The sequence below is a fragment of the Zootoca vivipara genome, chromosome 3 (assembly GCF_963506605.1).
Source record: "Zootoca vivipara chromosome 3, rZooViv1.1, whole genome shotgun sequence".
In the NCBI taxonomy this organism is placed as follows: domain Eukaryota; kingdom Metazoa; phylum Chordata; class Lepidosauria; order Squamata; family Lacertidae; genus Zootoca; species Zootoca vivipara.
In genome coordinates this window covers 64,107,482-64,129,415 of record NC_083278.1, presented here as the reverse complement: position 1 = coordinate 64,129,415, position 21,934 = coordinate 64,107,482, and the positions used below count along the sequence as shown (strand labels likewise).

The 21,934-nt window shown below is 39.0% G+C and overlaps 1 protein-coding gene across 2 annotated transcripts in view; it reads right to left on the bottom strand.

Moving 5' to 3' along the window:
* Nucleotides 1-21,934, bottom strand: part of AKAP12 (A-kinase anchoring protein 12) — a 64,454-nt gene that overhangs the window by 3,229 nt on the left and 39,291 nt on the right. Inside the window, exons 1-2 of one of the 2 annotated variants that reach the window (XM_035108753.2) lie at nucleotides 15,611-19,390; nucleotides 774-8,091 (exon numbers count right to left, since the gene is read on the bottom strand). In XM_035108753.2, coding sequence (XP_034964644.1) covers nucleotides 782-8,091; nucleotides 15,611-15,635 — 7,335 coding nt within the window. In that variant the 5' untranslated portion in view covers nucleotides 15,636-19,390 and the 3' untranslated portion in view covers nucleotides 774-781. Of the gene's footprint in view, nucleotides 1-773; nucleotides 8,092-15,610; nucleotides 19,391-21,934 lie in introns of those variants that run through there. The other variant, XM_035108752.2, reaches the window with a different exon arrangement.

Sequence of the window (21,934 nt, the reverse complement as noted above, 5' to 3'; positions counted from 1 at the left end):
GGTAGTGATTAAAACTGTACAGTACAGTTAAGCCTCACAGGAACCTTATGGTAAGAAGAGTTTCAGACCACCTTAATAAAGGGGTAAGAGACTCAAGTTGCTTCTACAGACCTGAGTAAACTTGGGGCTCCGAATATATCCTGTTAACCTGCTGCATCATTTGGGGGACGGGACAGACTACAACAATGCCATAAAGCCATCTGTTGCAATTACAGAAATGAACATTTCCTATTCAGCCACAGCTGTATATAGCTTTAAGTTGTGCGAAGGCCTCCTCCTCTAGGTTTCACTGTTCTTTTAAAGAACATCCTTTGAAAGTGATGGCAAAATAATGGATCTTCACAGGCTCAATTCACACAGTGCTAGGCTAAAAAATAGGTTAGTATGAGCAAGCAAGTGTACTGGTACACATTTAGAAAACCAGTTGTTTTGCTCCTTTCTCAGCCCAGCTCCCATCATGCCATTAGGCACTAACCAGGCCATATGAAGGCAAGCATATGCACAAGGAGTCAAACTTTGTCCCATAAACAGCCTGTATATTAAGGAAACTTGTTAACTGGAACAAGGTTAAATTCTGAAGTTCAATTGAATGCAAAAGACGGCTTAGATATATTTCTAAAATACAGTCTCTCAAACAGGAAACTGAAAACCTGTTTTTAGCCACTTGACAATGAAATATTTTACCATAATTTGTAGTTCTGATAGCAAGTTATCTAGCTTAAAAAGCCACTGAAAATAGTTAATTATTCTGAATTTGAATAGCAGATACTTACATTAAACCTCAGGATTCAGTGAGCTCTAAGCTTAGCTGTGGACTCTCACTGATGGTGTAGTCTTGATTATTTATATCTTTCTCTGTGTATGTCTCCACGAATCCTGTTGATTGGCTGTGGTCATCTTTGTTTTTTGCAGGTGTTTGTTGGTCTATAAACTGCTGTTGGATCTGAACAGTCTGCCCAGCTTCTACATCCGTCAGCCTTGGTTGGGCCATTTCAAGTGACTCTTTGGGTAGATCTCCTGAGGCAGTATCTTCTACTGCTGGTCTCTGAATCTCTGTTGGAGTGGCTGTATCCCCTTCAGAATGGAGCTTTGATTCACCATTTTCTTTCTGGAAACCTGTCTCTTTCTTAATTTCTTTCACAATTTCATTCAGAGATTCAGGATCTTGTGCTAGTGCTGTCACAGTGCCTGATCGTGCATCTGGCTGCAACATCACTTTAGCATCTTCAGATTTATTAGATACAAAGGGAATTTCTTCTGCCACTTTGAAGGCCTCTTTATTCTCTGCAGATTGAGTTAAAATTATAGTTGATGGCTGGATCTCTAGATTTTTCTCTCCCCTGCCTTTTACAGGAAGAATCTGACCAGTCTGCAAACCTTCCTGAATTTCAGATTTATTTACACCCATTAGAAATGGCTCACTCTGTTGCTTTGACACAGATGGCAACTCTTCTGTTTGCTCCAATGTATCAACAGCATTCTGGATAATTTTCAGCACAATTTTTGTACTCTGTGACTCTATCGTCACCGATTGCACCACATCTTTTTGAAATTCTATATGAGTTAAAGAGGATCTTCTTTCTGGCGGTGCCTTTTTTTCACACTCTTGACTTGATTCTAATCTCTGAAGCTTCATTTCAGGGCTGGAATCCAATACAGACTTCTGGATCAAATCATCTTTGGTGCACGTTACTGCTGCTAAAACTGCCTCCTCTACCACTGAATCTGCTTTCCCAGACCATGACACTGTATCCTTATCAGGACCTAGAACCTCAAGTCCTGATTGAGCAAAGCTCACCTGCTGAACTGATTTGAATGTGGTTTCTTTTGGCTCCTCTAGGAGAGACTGCAGGTTTTCAGTTAATGTTTCTGTAACCGTGACATTCTCTGCAATAACTTGTTCTTTGACTGTTGCAGCTGTTACTGTTACAGAGGATTTATGAACTCCATAACTTTGTACTTCAGGAATGTCAGTGGTGATAACCTCCTGCTGCTCAGTGAACATTTCTTGCTGCACTGGAGCTGCACAAAGTACATCAGCACCAGCAAGTTCAATTTTCCCTGTTGATTTTTCTGTTTCTGTTACTAACACCTTCTCCGACAATGCTTGCTTTCTCCGAGAGCTATCTGAAATTGTGGCAGATTGTGAAAGTGGAAGGACTGTTTCCAGGGGCAATTTATGAGGACACATTTCACTCTGTACACAAACACCATTTATACCTGCTTCACTGCCTTCTGTGACAGAACTCTCTCCTTTATTTTCTGATAAGACATCTGATAAAGCACCAGAGTCCGAGATGAGGATGTCTCCAACTTTGGTCTTTACTGCTTCAGTTGTTACCATTTCTGTGAATTTCACTTCAGTTGCTAGCTCTATGTTTTCAATCTCTTTTTTCACAGGATCCACAGTTGCCTCACTTTTCACAGTGTTGTCCTCTGTTAACTCAGTCTCAGTGTGTTTTGATCCCAAAGTAAGTGCATCTTCCTTTTCATTCTGCACAGATCCTTCAGTTGCAGTTACAAGTGTGACATCCTTCAGTTCATTACTTTCTGGAACATCAACTGCAATTCCTTCTGTGCCTTCCAATTTCAAGGTATGGCTGGCATCTGCTACATGCTTCTGGATGACATCCACTGCGTTTTGATCAGGTGCTGAAACTTCAACTAGTCCCCTTTCCACAGATCTCTCAGCTACAGCTTGCTCTGTTGATGTTTTTTCTGAGGCAAGGTCATCTTCTACTTCATTCTTTGAAGGCTCCTCAGTAACAACTGTATCAAAACATTTAAATTCTAAGGAAAGGGAAACATCTTGCATTTCTCTCTGCTCAGGAGCTTCAGTTTGGTCACTAATTACAGAGGCTTTATCAGAAATTATCTCAACACATGTTGCTAGGGAATCTGAAGTATCTTCTACCTCAGAGTTGAAACTGACCTCATTCTCCACATTCTGCAGGATCTCTTTTAGTTCTGGCTGTTTGGTGGCTGCGGCTTCTGCTTCCATAATTTCTTCTGACTGTTCTGAAAAGACCTCGTTATGCACCTTCTCAGAAGGAAATTTCACTTCCACTTTTGCATCCTCCTTCTCTGCAAAGACCTTCACACCAGTCTTGATGGCTGCCTTCTCTATGGGGACTTCTGTTTTCTCTTTAAGAATAATATCACTTTCTGCTTTTTCTACAGAGGATGCCACTTTTGCCTTCTCTGCAGAGTCCTCTGCATCCAACTTCTTTGCAGGAACCTCCACTTCGCTCTTTGCCTTGGCAATCTCTACAGCAGACTCTATATCCACCTTCTCTGCAGGAGTTTCCAGATCTAGCTTTTCATCTGGCTGATCTGATGAGGCCACTGTTTCTGCCTTCTCTGCAGGAACCTCTGCTTCCACCTTCACATCTGGTTTCACTGTGATGGCCTCCACACAAACAGATGCATTTGATTCTTCTGCTGCAGCTTCTGTCTTTTCTATAGGGTCCTCCACTTTCATCATCTTTGAGGGAGCCTCTGATTCCCCCTTGTCTGTGGAGGTCTGCACGTCCATCTGTGTTTTGGAAATTTCAACTTCCACCTTTTCTATATCTGCCTTCACATCTACTTTCTCTGTGCAGGCATCTGCCTCCAACTTCTTTGCAGGAACCTCCACTTCACTCTTTTCCTTCGCAATCTCTACAGCAGACTCTATATCCACCTTCTCTGCAGGAGTTTCCAGATCTAGCTTTTCATCTGGCTGATCTGATGAAGCCACTGTTTCTGCCTCCTCTGCAGGAACCTCTGCTTCTACCTTCACATCTACTTTCTCTGTGCAGGCATCTGCCTCCAACTTTGCATGTGCCTTTTCTGTAGAGATCTGTGCTTTTGTCTCTTTTATATGTTCCTCCACTTCTTTTTCTGAGGGGGACACTACTTCTGCCTTTGTGGGAAGCTCCAAGTCCTCCTTCAATTCTGCCTTCTCTGCTTCTACACTCTCTGCGAGGAACTTCATTTCCACCTCTTTGACATGGTCATCTGTTTCTACACTTTGCTTATGGGTCTCAGTCTCTGCATTCTGCTTGTGGACCTCCACTTCCACCAAGTCTTTTTCTACAGTCTCAGCTTGGAGAGGTTCAAGTTTCTCATTTACCATAGAAATATTGGTTTCTGATTTCTGCAGTTGGCCCTTGGGTTCCACCTTCTGTACGTGGGTCTCAGTTACCACAGAAACCTCTGTGTCTTTGTTCTGGATGCAGGCCTCAACTACAGCATTCTCTGTGCTTCCTGGTAGTAAGCCAAGTGCGGCATGTTTGGCCATACTTAGGTCCCTGACTTCAGTTACTGCATTCTGCACTGGAACGTCAGTCATCTTGCTCTGGATAGGTGTCTCAAGCACGAAAACATCAGCACAGGGAGGCTCAACTTCTTTTATTTCATTTTGCACAGGGGCTTTTACCTCATCTGCAGTAGTTACTAATTTAGCTTCCAAGTCAGGTATGGTGTTCACCACTTGTTCAAGTTTCTGGGAGAACTGAGGCTTCTCTTCGTGTGATAATTTTGCCAATTCATCAACTGCTGGACCAGTATCGTCTGCAATCCCACCTTCAACTGCATCTTTTAAATTTGTTTTGGCTTCCTTTACTATGTCACCAACATTTACTTCTGGCCCTTCTTCAGGGGTTACTGTGACAATGACAAATCCTTCCTCTTCAGCAGTCTGTTTTTCAATGATTTCTTGAACAATTTCTTGTTCAATCTTTGAATCATGACTCTCATCAGTCTTATCCAAGCTAACAGTTTCTTTCGAGCTTTTCTTCACCTCTACACAAATGTCATTACTCTTTTCCAACGCTTCCTTCAGACTACTTCCTTTAGCTTCATCTTGACTTTGACTAACTTGGATATCAGTCTTCTCTGGTTCTTCCTTTGAGGGTTGTTCTGCCTCTTGAAATATGACAGTAGTTTCTTGCCCTATTTTCTCTGGCAGAATTGTTACTTCTGATATCCTTTTACTGATTTCCTGTGCTTCACTGGACAATTTAACTCTTTCAGCAACTTCTTGCAGAATTTCCTGTGTTTGTTTATTTAGTTCTTCTAGGTTTTGCTGGCTTTCCTCTACCTCCTGCACTGGTGTTACTATTTCTGTTGTATCAGGGGACTCAGTTAGCCTTGAAACTGCTGAAACCATTTCCGTTGTCTCTTCAGCACAGGATACTTCAGCTGCTTCTTCAACACCTGAAGTTTCTTCTCTAGCTGTAATTGCTTCTGAGGTTACCTCCAGGTCACTAATTAGAGTGTCACCACTAATCTCCTTTTGAATTTCTGGCATGACTTTAGTAACCACCACCATTTCTTCCACAATTCCAGTTTCAGAGATCTGCTCAATAGGTTTCTCTTCATCTTCCTTTGCATGTTCAATGGACTCTGTCACAGCAGCCGATATCCAAGATGGTGATCTTTCTTCAATACTTGTAACTGCTCTCTCTCCTTCTACCATTGTGACAGTAACTGCATGAACTAGTCCTTCATTGGACTGCTCAATAATCAAAGTACTTTCTGACTGGTCTGAGGTTTTCTTAGTTAAATCTTCTTGTTTTGCCTTTTGAGCTTCAAACTTCTCTTGTTCAGCAGCATCATACTCTGATAAAGGAACAACGGCTGGAACATCAGAATCGTCCTCATGGATTTCAGTCATTTCTTCTCCAGCTTCCTGAACAGGAGCATGTTCTGGTATTCCATCTGACTTCTTCTTCCTACGACCAGGCATTAGTTTTTTAAATGAAACCCATGATTCTTCTTTTCCAGACTCTCCATCTGAAGTATAATGTTCTAAACTTGGAACTGTAGAAGATTCTTCATTTCTCTCTTCCATTTTTGTTTTAGATTTTCTTCTTGGGGTTACTAGTCTTTTAAAGGACTCCCATGTTGAAACTCCCTCACCTTCAGATGGGCTTCCAGCTTGTTCTGGTGAAAAACCTCCTTGTCCTTGATCACTTTCTTGTGAGCTAGTAATGGTCATGCTTGGTGCTGTTTCTTTATTGGGCCCAGTTTCATCTATTTTCTGTCCTTCTTGAGCAAGTCTTTGTCCTACCTCTTCATCAGAAGTTGATGATTTTCTGGTTCTTTTCTTAGATGAACCTACACAAATTAAGGCTTCCCATGATACAGAAGTATCAACCTTTCTTTTGGGCTCATCTGTGATTTTTTCTAATTTCTGTTCCTCAACATTTTCTTTTACATCATCCTGCTCTTCAGAAGGTGCACTTTCAGTTGAAGATAGAGTAGCAGTCTTTGCCTTCTCAAGTTCTTCTTCCTTATCACTTTCAGAAAGCCTCCTGACCCGTTTCTTAGGAGTCACCATTTTTTTAAATGATGCCCAAGGTGTAACAATGTCTCTTTTCTTCTCCATATCTGAAGCAGAACCATCTTCCGTTTCAGTGGTGTGTGCTGCATCTGTAACTTTTCCTACAGATTCTGTTGTTTCTTCAGGGGAAGAAGCAGAGCTTTCTGCTCTTGGATCTTCTGGACTTTCTGCAGAATCAGACAACTGCTGTGCTTGTTCTGCTGCTTCCCCTAGCTTAGCTTCTTCTCTTTTTCCTTTATGTTTCTTTGCTGACAACTTCTTTAAGCTTGAACTTGTAAAAAGCTTTTTTAGGGGGCTGCCTTGTATCTTGGCTCTTTCTTGAGATGAAAGTAATTCAACTTCATTTGTAATGACTTCTAGAGGTTTGATTGTTGCTGAATCTCCACTACTTGGTTCAGTTTGCTTGAGTTCAACATTTACTAGTTCAACTAAGCTTTCTTTGACTTTTAGCTGTTCATCAGTGGCTTGTTCTTTAATCTCAGCATCAGTTTCAACAAATTGTTCAAGAAGAAGTTTTGCTTTTTCAGTTGGTTTTGGTTCTTCCTTCTCCACAGTAGTGCCAACATCAGTGCATATCTCTGTGTGTCTGTCATCAAAATTTTCCGTTGCCAGAGGAGCCTTTGGTTCGGATATGGCTTCAACTATTTCAAAATGCTCCTCAGGCGTTTCTATAGGCATTGGAGAAGTTGGGGCAGACTGATCTGTTTTTTCTTCAAATACTTCAGTTGCCAAAGGAGCTGCTAGTTCAGATTTTTTCTCAGATGACGCAAGAGGGCTATGCTCCAGGGCCATTTGACATTCTTGTGCAGGTTCCAAGTTTTCCTCCAAGTCAATCTTATTCAAGCTTATATTGGGTTCTATGTCTACACTTTCAGCAGACATTTGTGGTGATGGCTGTTCAAAGGCAGCAACAGCTTCCTCCTTATGTGTTTCTGTTGAAACATCTATCATTTTTGTTTTTTTTCTTTCTACTATAGCATCACTGGCTTCTATAGGCACTTCTGTCCTCTCTTTTTCTGGTATGGGTTTTTCTTTTTCTGATTCTTCAGTGGGAGTGGCTTCCTCTTTTATCACTCCTTTTTCTTGCTCCTGCATTTCTCTCTCAGTGGCTTGCTGTTCTTCTTCTCTAGGTTTCCTGAAACTTGTCCTTTTCCTAAACCCAGCCCAACCCTGGGTAAAGAACTTTCTTAGGGGTGATGCTGTTTCATTAGTTAATGGACTTGTTGGAGACTCTGGAGACTTGCTACCATCGCTTTTAATCTCTATCTCCTTGCTTCCCGCTTCAACAGGACTTTCTGTTACTTTTTCAGGAGAAATTTCTTCTTTTGTCTGCTCAGTCTGAGTTTCTTGCTCAGTCTTTTCTACAGGGCAGGGCACCTCACTTTGTGTTTCTTCCTCCACTGTATCTAGCCTGATTTCTTTACAATCTCCAGCTCCTTCCGATAGTACTTCTGTCTCATCTGCTTTCACATTCAGCAACTGAACAGGTTCTGCTTTCTCAGTCTTATCCTTTCTGACAGTAAATTTGAATCCAACAAACTTAAAAACTTTTTTAAATCCAACATCATTTGATGATGGAGATTCACTAGGTTCTGCCAGCTCTTCCACTTTTTCTTCTTCTGATGGCAATTGCTGATCAGCATCCTGTGCATCTTTCTGTTCCACATCTATGTTAGATTTATCGGGTGATTCTGGTGGCTTGGTCTCCATATTTTCAGCTGGCTCTTCTTTTAGAATCACATTTGCGGTTTCTCTTTGTCCAACTGTAGGAGACATTTAAAAGCAATAAATTAGGCATTCTGTTATCACAATTCTATTTAAATTGCATAAGAAGTAGAAATAATCACTATTCCTCTAATCCTAGGCACACTTACTTGGGAGTAAGGCTGTGGGACTTAGTTCCAAGTAATCCCATATAGGAATACACTGCATTATTATAAAATGTCAAATGCATTTAAATTAATGAGCTTAAATATATTCAATTTTGTACAAGATTGTGGAAACTATATACAGTTGTACCTTGGTTGCCAAACGCCTTGTGACTCAAACGTTTTGGCTCCCGAACACCGCAAACCCAGAAGTGAGTGTTCCAGTTTGAAAACGTTCTTTGGAACCCAAACATCTGGCGCGGCTTCTGAGGCTTCTGATTGAGTGCAAGAAGCTCCTGCAGCCAATCGGAAGCTACACCTTGGTTTTCATACATTTTCAGAAGTCAAACGGACTTCTGGAATGGATTCCATTCGAGAACCAAGGTGTGACTGTATGTCTTTTAAAATACATGATAAAAATATATTCCATTATTTTAAGGGTATCTACAGGTGAAACTCGGAAAATTAGAATATTGTCGAAAAGTGCATTTATTTCAGTAATGCAATTTATTATTTATTATTTTTCTTTTAATTTTTTAAAATGCTTTGTTTTGGAAATTCCACAATAATAAAGCAAATAGTTACAATAATACAAAAATAAACATCGCTATTACATTTCATTAATTACATTCCATTTATAAATGCACTTTTTGACGATATTCTAATTTTCCAAGTTTCACCTGTATGCATATAATTAACAAAACATAATTATATATAGAAATAATGAAGTGAAATAAAATCACTTCAAAATTTGGTTGGAAGCTTCATACTGGAAAAACCATGGGCATCAAAAGAATTTTTAATAAATTGTGGATATTGGAAAAAATATTTTGCTTTCAGCATTTTGATAATGTAAAGCCAACCACACCATGTTCCCAACCTGACATTCTTCTTCCAAAATTAAAGGAGTTAATTTTTTTAATACCGGTAGAATCTGAGTCAAGCTAGCAGCGGAGACCCTAGTCTATTTTCATTAGTTAAGAGGTTTTTCTTGTTTTATATTTTTGTAAACCACATTGAGGTTTCTTACAATCAAGCTGTTTATCAATTTTATAAAACAAACAATAAATTTTGGTTGTGATTCCTCGAAGACCTGCTCCATGCCTTGTAAGCCTTTTTCCCCACCTGGCCTAGGAGGGAGCGGCCCTGAATGATGGACTCCAGGAGGCTGCTGAGGTACTGTTTAGAGATTTCTTTCTTTCTTTCTTTCTTTCTTTCTTTCTTTCCTTTCTTTCTTTCTTTCTTTGTTGATATTATTGCTGTTAATTTTTGTATCTTTATTTTTAGTTATTATGATTTATGTTGAAATTGTTCAGTTTGGTTGTGCACTTTTTGATGTGTTTTATTTAGTTTAAGATTACTTTTGCTTTGTTTGCAATTATATAAACATGTTGTAAGCCGCCTTGAGCATGGTTTTAACTATGGAAAGGCAGCATACAAATAAAATTATGATGATGAAAAATACACTGTGCAGCAGAAAAAAGCCCAACACTTGATCTCAAGACAGCACAAATGCCTAGGTAAATAGATATGTGCCAAGTTGTTAACAAAAACTCCCAAAATGAAGTTATCTGATGTATCGCTAGAGGGAGCGAATTCCACAGGCAAAGTGACACAATGTTAAATAAATGAATTATGTGAAGAGCCGTAGTTTCGTCTGTCTGTCCTGAATCTCCTTCCTGAGCATCTGCTGGATTAAGAAACAGGAGTATTTTCTGACATGTTAATTATATAGCAAAAGAAAGAAAAAACAGCTCTCTGCTTTTACTGTAAAGGAACCTTTTAAATGTACCCCTCTATTAAAAATGCTCCATATCCTCTAACAACTAAATCATATCTGATCTGATTTGCATTATATTAAGCACATTTCCTGACCATGATCAAACCATAATAAATCAATAATCAATGGCAACTTGCCCTTCCATACAGATTGCTTCCATCTCCAGCCATCCCCAGAATAATTCCTCAAGAGATGTATGCATACTTTCAGAGAGCACTAACATTTTATAGTCATTATCTGCAATGCAGTACCTTCCATATCAACAGCCATAGCAATTCAAAGTTGAACAATTTCCAGTTACCTAAGAACCTTGACTACATATAATTGTACTAGATTTGGCCAAGTACAGTATTGGGTCTCTGTTTCCCAGGCTTTTTACAGGAGGAGAAATCCATGTCTACTCCAACTGCTGTAACTGGACCTGCTTGATCACAAACACCTACCACTACCGGTAGCAACCTTCAAACCATCCACCAGACTGATATGAAGCTGCAGTAAGTGGCATGAGAATGTTTGCTTGTCTTCTTTTGACAAGTGTCCACATTTAGGATGCTTCTGTGAGAAATTTATTATCCAGTTGCACCATAATTTAATACTGTGAGACTTTCTGGTGAATGCTTTGAAGACCAAAAAACCCCTCTACCTGAAGAACTGTTCAGCTACAATTTGTTACCAATTTTTCAATACTTCTGTAAAGACAAGATCTACCTTGCCAGACCTTTTGAGAATTTGGATTGTAAAATCTTATTATTAGGAATGCATTTTAGTTGCTGTTGTTCTTTTAATTGGATTGATTTTATGTTGTTTTATTCCATATTGTAAGTCACCTTGAAGACTACATGGTGGAAAATTAGCTACCAGACTAAGTTCAAGGTGCTGGTTTTAGTATATAAAACCTTATGCAAACTGGAATCAGGATACCAAAATATCATCTCACCCCTTACATATCCAGTTGACCCCTGCACTCTGCAGGTGAAGAAGGCCTCCTGCAAATACTATTTTATTTTGAGCTCTGTTCTGCACAATTTAGGAATTAGACCTTTAGTGCTGTGGTACCTACCCTTTTGAATTCATTCTCCTTAAATATTAAACAGACCCCCCCATCTCTGTTGTCTTGTTGGTGCCTACTAAAGACCTTCCTCTTCCTACAAGCCTTTTAGATCGAGTTCTTTCCCAGTTTGCATCTGTGTTCAAATTGTTTTTATTTATTGTTGTTTGCCACCCTAAACTCCTTTGGGAGGAAGTGTAGGATTTCTATGAATTTAAGCAGAATATAAGTTAAAACATAAACAAATTGATCTCAGAAAGCATTAGTTGTTCAGATACACATTCCTCTTCCTACTAACATAATGATTTGTGGAAACAACAATTGTTTGGTTAGAATTTACACAAATGCTTAGGCTTTGTTCACACACCATTTTAAACTATGGTTTAAAGGTTAGCACACAGCATGCGGATGCATACTGCTGAAAGGACAGGCATTTCACTTCTCTGCTCCTGCTATCACCATGCTGTTAGGAGCTAAGCCATGGTTTGGTTTAGTGTTATGTTCAAACCAAGGTTTGTGGCTTGTTTTCCCCAAACAAGCCACCTACCCAGCAGAGGAGCAAAACTGCTACAGCAGTTTGCAGCTTTAAACCATAGTTTAGTTTAACTCTCATTTAAAGTGACTTGTGAAGCAGGCCATAATATTTAGAAATTAATGTGGATGGTTGCAAGTTTATCAGGTGCTGTCTTATTGTTCTATTGTCATTTGACAGGTCAGAAGCAAAACCATGATCTTCAAAAAGAAAAACTAATTTGTTGACACAAATGAACAGCAGAGGGCAGTGTTTCACTGCTATTTTATTTAACAAACCTCAAGGTTTATGTGAAATACTAGGTGTATATAACAACATTCAATGTATTGTTTTAAAATCAAGATATGCTATGCTTATGGATTCATAAGAAAAAGCATGCCGAAACAAAATAACTTTCAATGATGCCTATGAATAGCAGTGATGCCAATAAAATAAAATTCACTGAAAAAGTATGATTACTGCTTGTAAGAGTACTACCATAATTACAATTCTAGAAAAGTTTACCCCAGATCAACTTGAAAATACTGAAAACCACTTTGTGTGTCAAAGAGTGGCTCCACCCAAACATCCAAATATTGTACCCCAAGGCTTCTTTAGCCACACCCTGTCCTACATCAAGTCTCCTCCATAGTTCCCTTCTGTGAGTGCCCAACAACGGTGCTCACTATTGGAAGAAGCCCTCCATTACTTTGCAGAGTAGCTTTATGTGCAGTTACATCAAAAGGACGGTGTAAACAATGTTGATTTCAGGTCTGAAGGACATTAAAAACTATCTGTCAACTAGAGAGAACAGCGTCTCTTAGTATAACTCTGCTGTTTGTGGTTTGCTTCTCTGAAATGCCAGTTCATACTTATATACAGCAGTAATGACTCAATGAAGCCAGCATTACTGACTTCATAATTGTTCAGTGTGAAAAGTGACGAGACAGCTTAACTGAATGTCATGAATGTCACATGTATACATGTAATGAAATTTCAGCTAGCTTTTTTTTTTTTAGGTTCCTTGGAGTTTCACCTACCCCTGTGCCCCCAACACTTTGGGGTAGAGGAATATTTTAATCTGAAAAAATAGGGCCTTGAAGAAGGATCAACTCCAGCACTGCAATCACAATTTTAATTTATACTTTAGACACCAGCATGACTTTTTCAGATTTCTAAGCTAGCCAGAATACCAGGAACTGAAATTCGCTCACTCCTGTACTATACCATTAAAAAAACCACCTTAATGAGGCGTTAGAATGATTTTAAGCCTTCTCTGTCACTGAATGAGAAGCAGAGTAAAGAGCAAAAGGCACCCTTTCTTAGTCCTCTGATCAAGCCAGGAAGATCTGGCAAGGTACGCATGCAGGTGGTGCAAATAAGAACATGCACATTCAAAATCATGATACTCATTCAGTCCCACTCCACAGGCTGGATGAGTCATAGGAATACACATTACATCTATATGGCTACTAGTTGTTGCAAGTACTTGTACTCAATCTCTCTTCACTAGAACTTCCCTTCGTATCATAGACAGGCACTCATTTATTCACACAGTTGATACTGATGTGGTTGGTACTAGAGTGTTCATCTTACTTAGAACGTGTTAGAAATTTAGGTCCAACATTCACAGTCATTTGACATACAGTGTAAAAAGAAAACACTTCCTTATTACTCTAAATAAATGTGTTAAAGTGAGTGTCTACTGCCACAATACCTGAAAAGTTACACATACATTTTACTTCTAACAAACATTTCAAACTTTTTCCGTTTCCTCCACCTTCTCACTCTCCTTACAAGAAAGGAGAGATACCATTTCTTGTAGTTGGAAGACAGAAAGTATTTCTCAGGCTGTAACAGTTAAGTCTGAAACACCTCATGTGCTTGCAGTCAACCATGTCAACATCTGGAGCTGGTTGACTCTCCCCCTGCCCCACCCCCCCCCACCCCCAGGATTTGCTGCCCTGCCCTGGATTTTCTCCATGAATTCTCTGCATTCTGTATCCATCAGATATATGTCATACACACCCGGGTCTCTAGTGTTCCAAAATCCTCAATCCACTGAATGTCTCCAAACAATTTTTAAAACAAAACTTAAGTTTCAATCTTTAAACATCTAAGACCAGAATAGTCTCTCTATTTCAGAGTTAATCCCACTACCATCAGTGTCGTTGGTTGTGTTAAACTGAGAGCAGATCATTGCTTTGAAATATTTGGTTTAAACCAACTGCTGTTAGAAAAATTCACAGCTCTATTTTGTACCTAGTGTTACAACATATTTAATGTGGAAAGAAAATTGCTCACTGTCATGAGTCTAACAACAGCTGGCCAACTGAACAATTTAAGAATGAATTTGAACTACCATATTTCTTCACTCCAAGTATAAACTGGCTTTTTGTTATAGGAATTCAATTGCTGGATACAGTTACATTGAGATTAGAAAAGGATATGCAGGGCAAGCTTTAAAATGTATTTTACCTATATTAAACAAATGAACTGACCTCTGTGGTGATGTCAGCTCAACCAGCACTTTACAACTGTAATAGAAGACATTTTGGCATATAACTGTATATGACATATGGAGTTTTAAGTTGTCCCAATTTACTATCAGAATGATAATAAACACATTAGCATTCTGAACGAGTTACTGTAAAGCCAAAACAGAATTGGTCTCTTTTGGTTATCCACATGGGATGCATATACATTCCACAGCACTGATATTGTAAAAGAAAAGAAAAAGTCATAGTTCTGTTTGTTAGTGCTAGTATTACTTAATGTTTATGAGAAAAGATCAAACAAAAATGACTAATAGGCAAAACTGAGGGGAAATCTCACAGAGATGCAGCAAAACATTTGCATAAGCTGAAAATATTTATTGCATATATTGCAATAAATATACTATACTGTCTACCATCACTGTTCTTTTTTCTATAAATGATGGAATGTTTCAACAAGCATCTCAGCAGGAAAGATAAAATTGAAGTTTCTAAACCCTGGGACTTCTAAGTATTGTTTACAGCAACTATTCCCAACCATTCAGCAATATACTGATGAATTTCCAAAGCTCTTCGTTTCCAAAATTAAATTGTAAAGGAGTTTGGGGGCAGAGGGGGTTATAGCTTCCCTCAAAGCACACTAATTAATTCACTCCAATTTAATGATTTTGTGTTTATGAGCAGCTCCATAGTCCACTTTTTAATGAATAAGATGAAGTGAGCACTTGAACTTCAGAAGTTAAAACAGATGTTTGCTACGTTATTTATGTAGAAAGGTTGTGCCTGGGGTCAAGGATAATGGAAATTAAGCAAAAGGAAGTTTACTTTTAAGACATGGGATGTTGCAAAAAAATATGAAACCAAGGATCAAATGGCCGAGAGAAAACTCACAGTGTAAAATTTAGTGAAATAATATGGTAATTAAATGACATGACTAAAGAGTAAATATGAGGGGAGAGAGAAATGAAACTTTTTTTATAACTTACAAGTACAGAATTCTCTGGCATTTGAAAGATCAAAAACAAGCAAGCTTCTGTGAGTACAGAAGACACCAGAGAATATAAAGTACCTCTGCCAATATAAAATCACTAATCCTAAAGTACTTTGTAATCTAAGAAATAGTGTTGCATTTGAAATACACTGTTCTATAAACTTCCTAATTTAAAGTGTAAACATGTAGGGAAATTGACCTAACTCAACCACATGAGTTCAACCAAATTTACACAGCAGTAAATGTACTTGCAAGAGATTTATTTCTAGGTAAGTGTGCATAGAGCTGCAGCTTTAGAATTTTAATCCAAAGACACTTCCCCACTCCTATTTAGACATAAATTACAAGGATTTAAAAGTTATTATAGCTGCAATACTTTGCCCACTTATCTGGAAATAAGAACCACTGAACTCAACGGGATTTACCTCCAGGTAGACATGTATAGACTGCGCTGTACATGGCTTAATAAAGAACTGCTCCAATATGTGTGTCACATGCTTGAGTTCTGGACAAAAGTGCTGCTGCATAGAATCACCATCGCAGAGACAACAGAACCATCAATACATTTCAAAATGGAAACATTTCATACCTGTTAGAGTGATAGTTCCCAGCATTTTCTGTACCCTTTGGCAATCTGGATTTTCCTCTCCTCAAAGCAAGACACTCCTTTATTTTTATTTCTCCAAGTCACAGTGCAATCAGAAGGAGGGGGGTAGGAGGGAAGCAGAGCTAACAGAAACACGCTTCAGTCCTTCAGTGTCTGATGAAAAAAGCAGACTGAAGTTGTGTTTCAGCAGACTGGTCCTTGACAGACAGCTCTCTGTGGCCCACCCCCCTCCTTAGCTGCTCATTGAGTGGGCAGGTTATATTCCTAAATTTAACAATGAGATCTCCACCCTCTGACCAAACCACACCCCCTATTGTAAGGGCTTTATGCAGATCACTGAAAGTCCTTTAGATCAAGGAGGGTGTAACATACCTCTCTTTCATATTTACTACATGCCTACTAAGTGAAAGGAGAAAAATTTCCAGAACCACTTTCTATATACAAAAATAAAAATATTCCAGCAACCAGACTCTTTCCTCTAGGAACTTTAATCTCATATATACAGTTTAATACCATACTGATTTATGGTTGAAAGTTCAGTGAAGAACCTTGCAACCTTGTAACACCTCAAAAGCAATTATTATGGCAATTATGGCATAGTATGTCATAGGCTGGAAACCACTGCATCAGCTGCAAGAAACATTATATTCAATTGACAATTATGTATACATATTTGGGGTGCAGGATGGGGGGGATTTGCACACAGTGGGATCAAATTGCAATGAAATACAAATAGTGTGGAACATTTTCATTAATGTTCAAATGTATGAAATTTGTCGGACTGCAGACAAGCAAATTACATACATGTCTAACATTTTGCTTAATCCATAGCTGTGGATACAATAAACTATGGTTTGGTTCAGCATTATGTATGAACATTATGTTAAATGTATGAATACATTTAATATGTCTAGCTTTCTCCTAAATAGCTTGGGCATATCAGGATTCTGTCACCACGGAGGGGATTCACCATGCCATTCCTATGTAGTCCTGATGACTAAACCCAGGAATAAAGCTTCTCTCACATGGATCCATAATGGAAGGGAAAGGCTGAAACCTCCTTCCTTTGCACCTTGATCCCAATCCCATCTAACTCCAGAGGCTATTATTTTAAAAGGGAGGGAAAAAATGAACACTCACACATTTAGTTTTACATTTCATTTGGCCCAGAGTGTGCACTGTAGAGGAAGGTGAGTAATGACAAATGAGTTGTCCTTCAGACACTATCTAACATTACTATTCTTCTCACTGAACAATCCCAATAACTTCTAACCCAGAATTCCAATGAATAATTTGAAAACCATTGATTTGCTTTTGCCCTAACCTTAGCAAAAACAAAACACAAACCCAAGACTGATAAAGGCAATGTTGCAACAGCATGACTCTTTTTCCCATGGTGAATGTATCACATTTAAAACTATAATTAAAAAAGTAGAAGCTGCAACAAAATATTGCAGCACGGATTGCTCAAATTCAGGTTGCCAGTCAGCTATGCTCTCTCCATGACACTCCCCTCCAAAAAAAGCAAGCCTTCAGTGGTCACTGACTATTTCAAGCTACTTTTGGAGAGAACCTTTCCCAATGAAGCTGAAGGCTGGAAGTCTCAGGACAGACAAAAGAAAGTACAATACTTATTCATCAAGCACAGTTAAAACTATGGAATTAACTCCCAAGTGGTAGTAATGGCCACTGAATTGGATAACTTTTTTAAAAAAATCAGATAACTTAATGGAAGATAAGGCTATCGATGACCACTAGCTATGATGGCTATATTTTCTACCTTCTACCTCCATGGCTTCTACATTTCTACCTATATTTTCTATGGTTGGAGACAGTATACCACTGAATACTCATTGTTGAGAATCACAGGAGAGGGGAAAGCCGTTGTGCTCAGGTTCTGCTTGCAGACTTCCTGTGGGCATCTGGTTGTCCACTGTGAAGACATGGAGTGCTGGACTAGATTGGCCTATAGCTTGATCTTTTGGGCTCCTCTTAAGCATTTATGCACTAAGGAAGCAAGCATTATGCTTATGTAGTCCTCTCTCCACTGTGCTCTGCTTAATGAATTGTGTCTTGGTTTACAGCAAACCAGTTTAGCATTATATCTGAACTGGGAAACTATGGTTTGCACTTGCCCTGAAAACCATGATTGTAAACTAGGGACATTTCTGATTCTCCATCAAGACCCTCCAGAAGTCAAAAGTATGTCAGAAAGAGCAAAGAAAAAAGAAAAAGAAAAAAGAAACATGAGAGCTGTAATCTGATAATGTCCAGAAAAATACTTCCTATTTTCTGCTAGGACTAGCATCTGACAAGCAAATGTTTGATGGAAACCAGATGTGTCTCAGTGGTAAAATAGAAATATGTCTAGCTAATCTCAAGATAAAGCAGGCACACATTTTCTGCACTTTCCATACCAACAGGTCCAGTTCTTCTGTAGGAAAAAGTAATGTGAGAAGTGGCCCCTTGACTCATTGGTAAGCCCTCTCTTGTATTTCAGTGATTTAGCTAGTCTGGAATGCAGAAGAATTTACCTGCTTTGTTTAAGAAAGAGTTCAGCTACTCCTATTACCTTGTGAACATTTTCCTTCAATGAAATGCCCAGCCCCATACACTACCACAAACCAGTCACCTCTAAATGAAAGAGACTGTATTATTTTTTGAATCCCAATATACGAGTTTTTAAGTCTTACAGACTTTTTGGTGTACAACCCTTTACAGTCTTCACTTCATTTATACCCCCATCATATTGACAAAGGAAGATGCTGTTGTTGAAGGCTACCCAGCAAGCTTGACAGATGCGCAGAGATTTGGTGTCCATACTCAATCTTCAACACTCTTACACATATTTCAGCACTTGTTTTTTGCTCCCAAGTTATGCTATTGTTCTGAAGACCAACATTAGTGAGTCTCCAACTTTTATTTGTTTTGGTATTAAAATCCTTACCTGAGGAGTTCCTTGTACCAAACATTCATTCTGGTATACGGTACTCTAAATTCCTAAGCTTAAAAGGTCTAGGATGCCTACTGGGCCAGGTAGAAGGTGCTACTACGGTATATAAAGCCCTTAACAACTCATGATCAGTTTACCTGTGAGATCACTTCATCCCATATATGCCCACTCGATTGCTTTGATTTGTGGAACTGCCACTTTTACAGGTGGCACATAATATCTGTTCCACATTTGTAAGAAATTAATTAGTGTGGCAGTGCATATACTTTGGAATTCCCTGCCAATTGATATAGCTGTACAGTCGTACCTTGGTTTTGGAACAGCCTAGTTCTTGAAGGGTTTGGCTCCCGAACGATCAAAACCCAGAAGTGACTGTTCCAGTTTTCAAATGTTCTTTTGGAAGCCGAATGTCTGACAGGGCTTCTGATTGGCTGCAGGAGCTTCTTGCAGCCAATCAGAAGCCGCACTTTGATTTTCAAATGCTTTGGAAGTCGAGCAGACTTCCAGAACGGATTACGTTCAACTTCCAAGGTACGACTGTACTCTTCTTGCTGCCTGCTAAAATCAATTGTGTTTAGACAAATGTATTTGGGTATCTAGAACACTGATGTGTTTTAATCTGTTTTAGTTTTAAATTTTTTAATGTTTTAAATAGGTTTTGCATGTTGATGTTTTTTGTAAACTACTTTGAGGTTGTTGTTTTTTAATCAAAAGGTATATAACTTGTATGAAATAAAAACAATATTCCTAATTGCCACCATTATCCCTACTGCGCTCTCTCTCTCTCTCTCTCTCTCTCTCTCACACACACACACACACACACACACACACACACACACACAGAGCTTCCTTTGGTTTTTCTCCTTTCTTCCCAAACTGAGTTCCCCACTTTCCCCTTCCTTCTACATACAAAGTAGTCTATGATACCTAAGCTTGGAGGGCGCAGACTGCACTGCAGACACTCCTGCCTACAAAAATGAAGCAAGAGCCTTGCTGAAAGAAAATATGCAGAGCACTGTTAGATAAGGCCAGAGGCCCATCTAGTCCAGCATTCTGTTCTCAATGGCCCATCATGTCTATGGGAAGCTCACAAGCAAGACCTGCATGCAGCAACGCTCTCCCTCATGCAGTCCCACCACATGGCTAAAGGATAGAGAGAGAGAATTCTACTCTCTATCTGCATAATAGGGGCTTCCATTTCAACTTTTATTTCAAGCAACTATGTGCAGATTGTTTGTACAGTGCTCTTAGGACATCAAGGGCTAATTGGCTGCACACAATTCATATCCGACTCGTGATTTCTCACAGACTTGGGATGACCGGCAGCATCTTTAGTTGTGCTTCTCAGAATGACAGAATAGGACGTTTTCTATGAGTTTTCTTCTCTACACAGTATGACCATTCCCTGACAGCGACATAAATTGCCATTTATGTAGGAAGTAGATGGAAATACGTAATGGAATGGGTCCTTCCTTTGCCACAAGGTGCATCAGTTCCCAAAGCATCTGGGAAAGAATGATTGTCGTCTCCTATATTCTGAGCTCCAAGCTTTGAGTCTACCAAGGTGGAAGCTCCTAAAACTTGAGAAGGAAGTATGTGGACCTCTGAACTTAAGCTGGACTTCATTGCTTTACAGTGATACCTTGGGTTAAGAACTGGAGGTCCGTTCTTAACCTGAAACTGTTCTTAACCTGAGGTACCACTTTAGTTAATGGGGCCTCCTGTTGCCGTGCAATTTCTGTTCTCATCCTGAAGCAAAGTTCTTAACCTGAGGTACTATTTCTGGGTTAGCAGAGTCTGTAACAAACAAGTGCAGCCCAATCTGAAAGAGTACCCCAGAGTCCATTTGTGGACCCATGCAGTGTCTTCAACCCCTGCTGATGCAGCATCATGCCCAGAAAAGCTATTGCAGGTGTGGAGGGAAATTGTACCTAAATGAGAACCCCACCCCAAGGATTACATTTCTGTAGCCCACTGCAATGCTTTTGCAAGCTATTTTGCTAATAAAATTGCTCTAATCTGGCTTAGCCTGCATGCTGTTAGGAAACTTGTTTATAAAAGACATCACTGAAGTAGCTATTCAAAATTGCTTTGGTCAATTGATCTTGTTTTCCTTGAGGATGCAGACAGTGTCCTTCAGACTCCTGAAGCAAGAAGTACCAATGATTGGACAGAAAACAAGGCCACTTCATATATCCACAGGAAAGAATCTGTAATTGTGATTGATCCAGTATTAGTTTTGGTTAAGAATGCAGAACTGACATCAAATCTCAATTACCAAGCATCATTGTTGGCTTCTATAGGTCATTCCAACTGCATTTCAAAAAAGTGGCTGAATTGGCAAGTATGTATTAATGATTACAGAGTAATGTGTTCTAATGAAATGGGTTCATCCTGATTCTACAGATTCAGTTTAGTCACAGTGGAACAGTTTGTGCTACTGTGATAAAGAAGCACCCTCTCCATCACTCCCAAGCGAGGTAGATTTGGAAGGTTATGTCAAAACCTATGTTTTGACCAATGACCTCACACTTTCACTGCATATCAGCCATGTCACATAAAGTGATGGAATCACAGCCAAATCAGCAGCGTATAATATTGGATACACTCCTCAGCTGCTTGCTTAACTACAGGTTGAGGCTAAAGTGGAGATTGAATTCTTATACTGGCTTAAATAACTTGCCAGTATGATTAGAGTTAAATATTTGAGGTTTGTACCCAAATAGGCCATGAAATGAAGAAATCTAGACTATAAACACTGCGTCATCCCTGACATTGCCCAATCAAACTGTTTAAAAGCTGTCTTAATCAGTAGGACAAAGCTGCTTTTAAGAACATCAGCTTAATTGGACTGTGGATAAGGCTGCCCAGTACATTTCCCCTTCCTGACTCACAATTGGAATTAAGAGAGCTTTGCCTACACAAAATCATTATCAAACATGTAAAAAGTGAATATGTTGTCTTAATAGCAGCTTTTGTATATAGAAAGAAGGAAGTAACAGAGTGTTTCCTATGAGCCCAAAACTGGATAAGCTTTAACTGCAGGGAATGTGCATATGAAAGTTTTTGAAGTTATGCCTCTATATCAAAGGGTTTCTGAAAAAACAAATACAATCTTAACAATGGAGAAGATGAAAAGCTCTTTATAACATCAACAGAAACCATATATACTGTTCCCTTTATAGCAGAGAATGATAAATTTAAAACAAAAGCTACTGTTAGTACTACTTATTTAAATCCTCATGTGACTTTTTGAAAACTTGTATCAGTACTAGTATCAGTCAAATACACTAGAACAACAGAAATCTGCACTTAAAAGCAGCTGGTCAGTCAAAATCAGTGTGTCAAGTTTC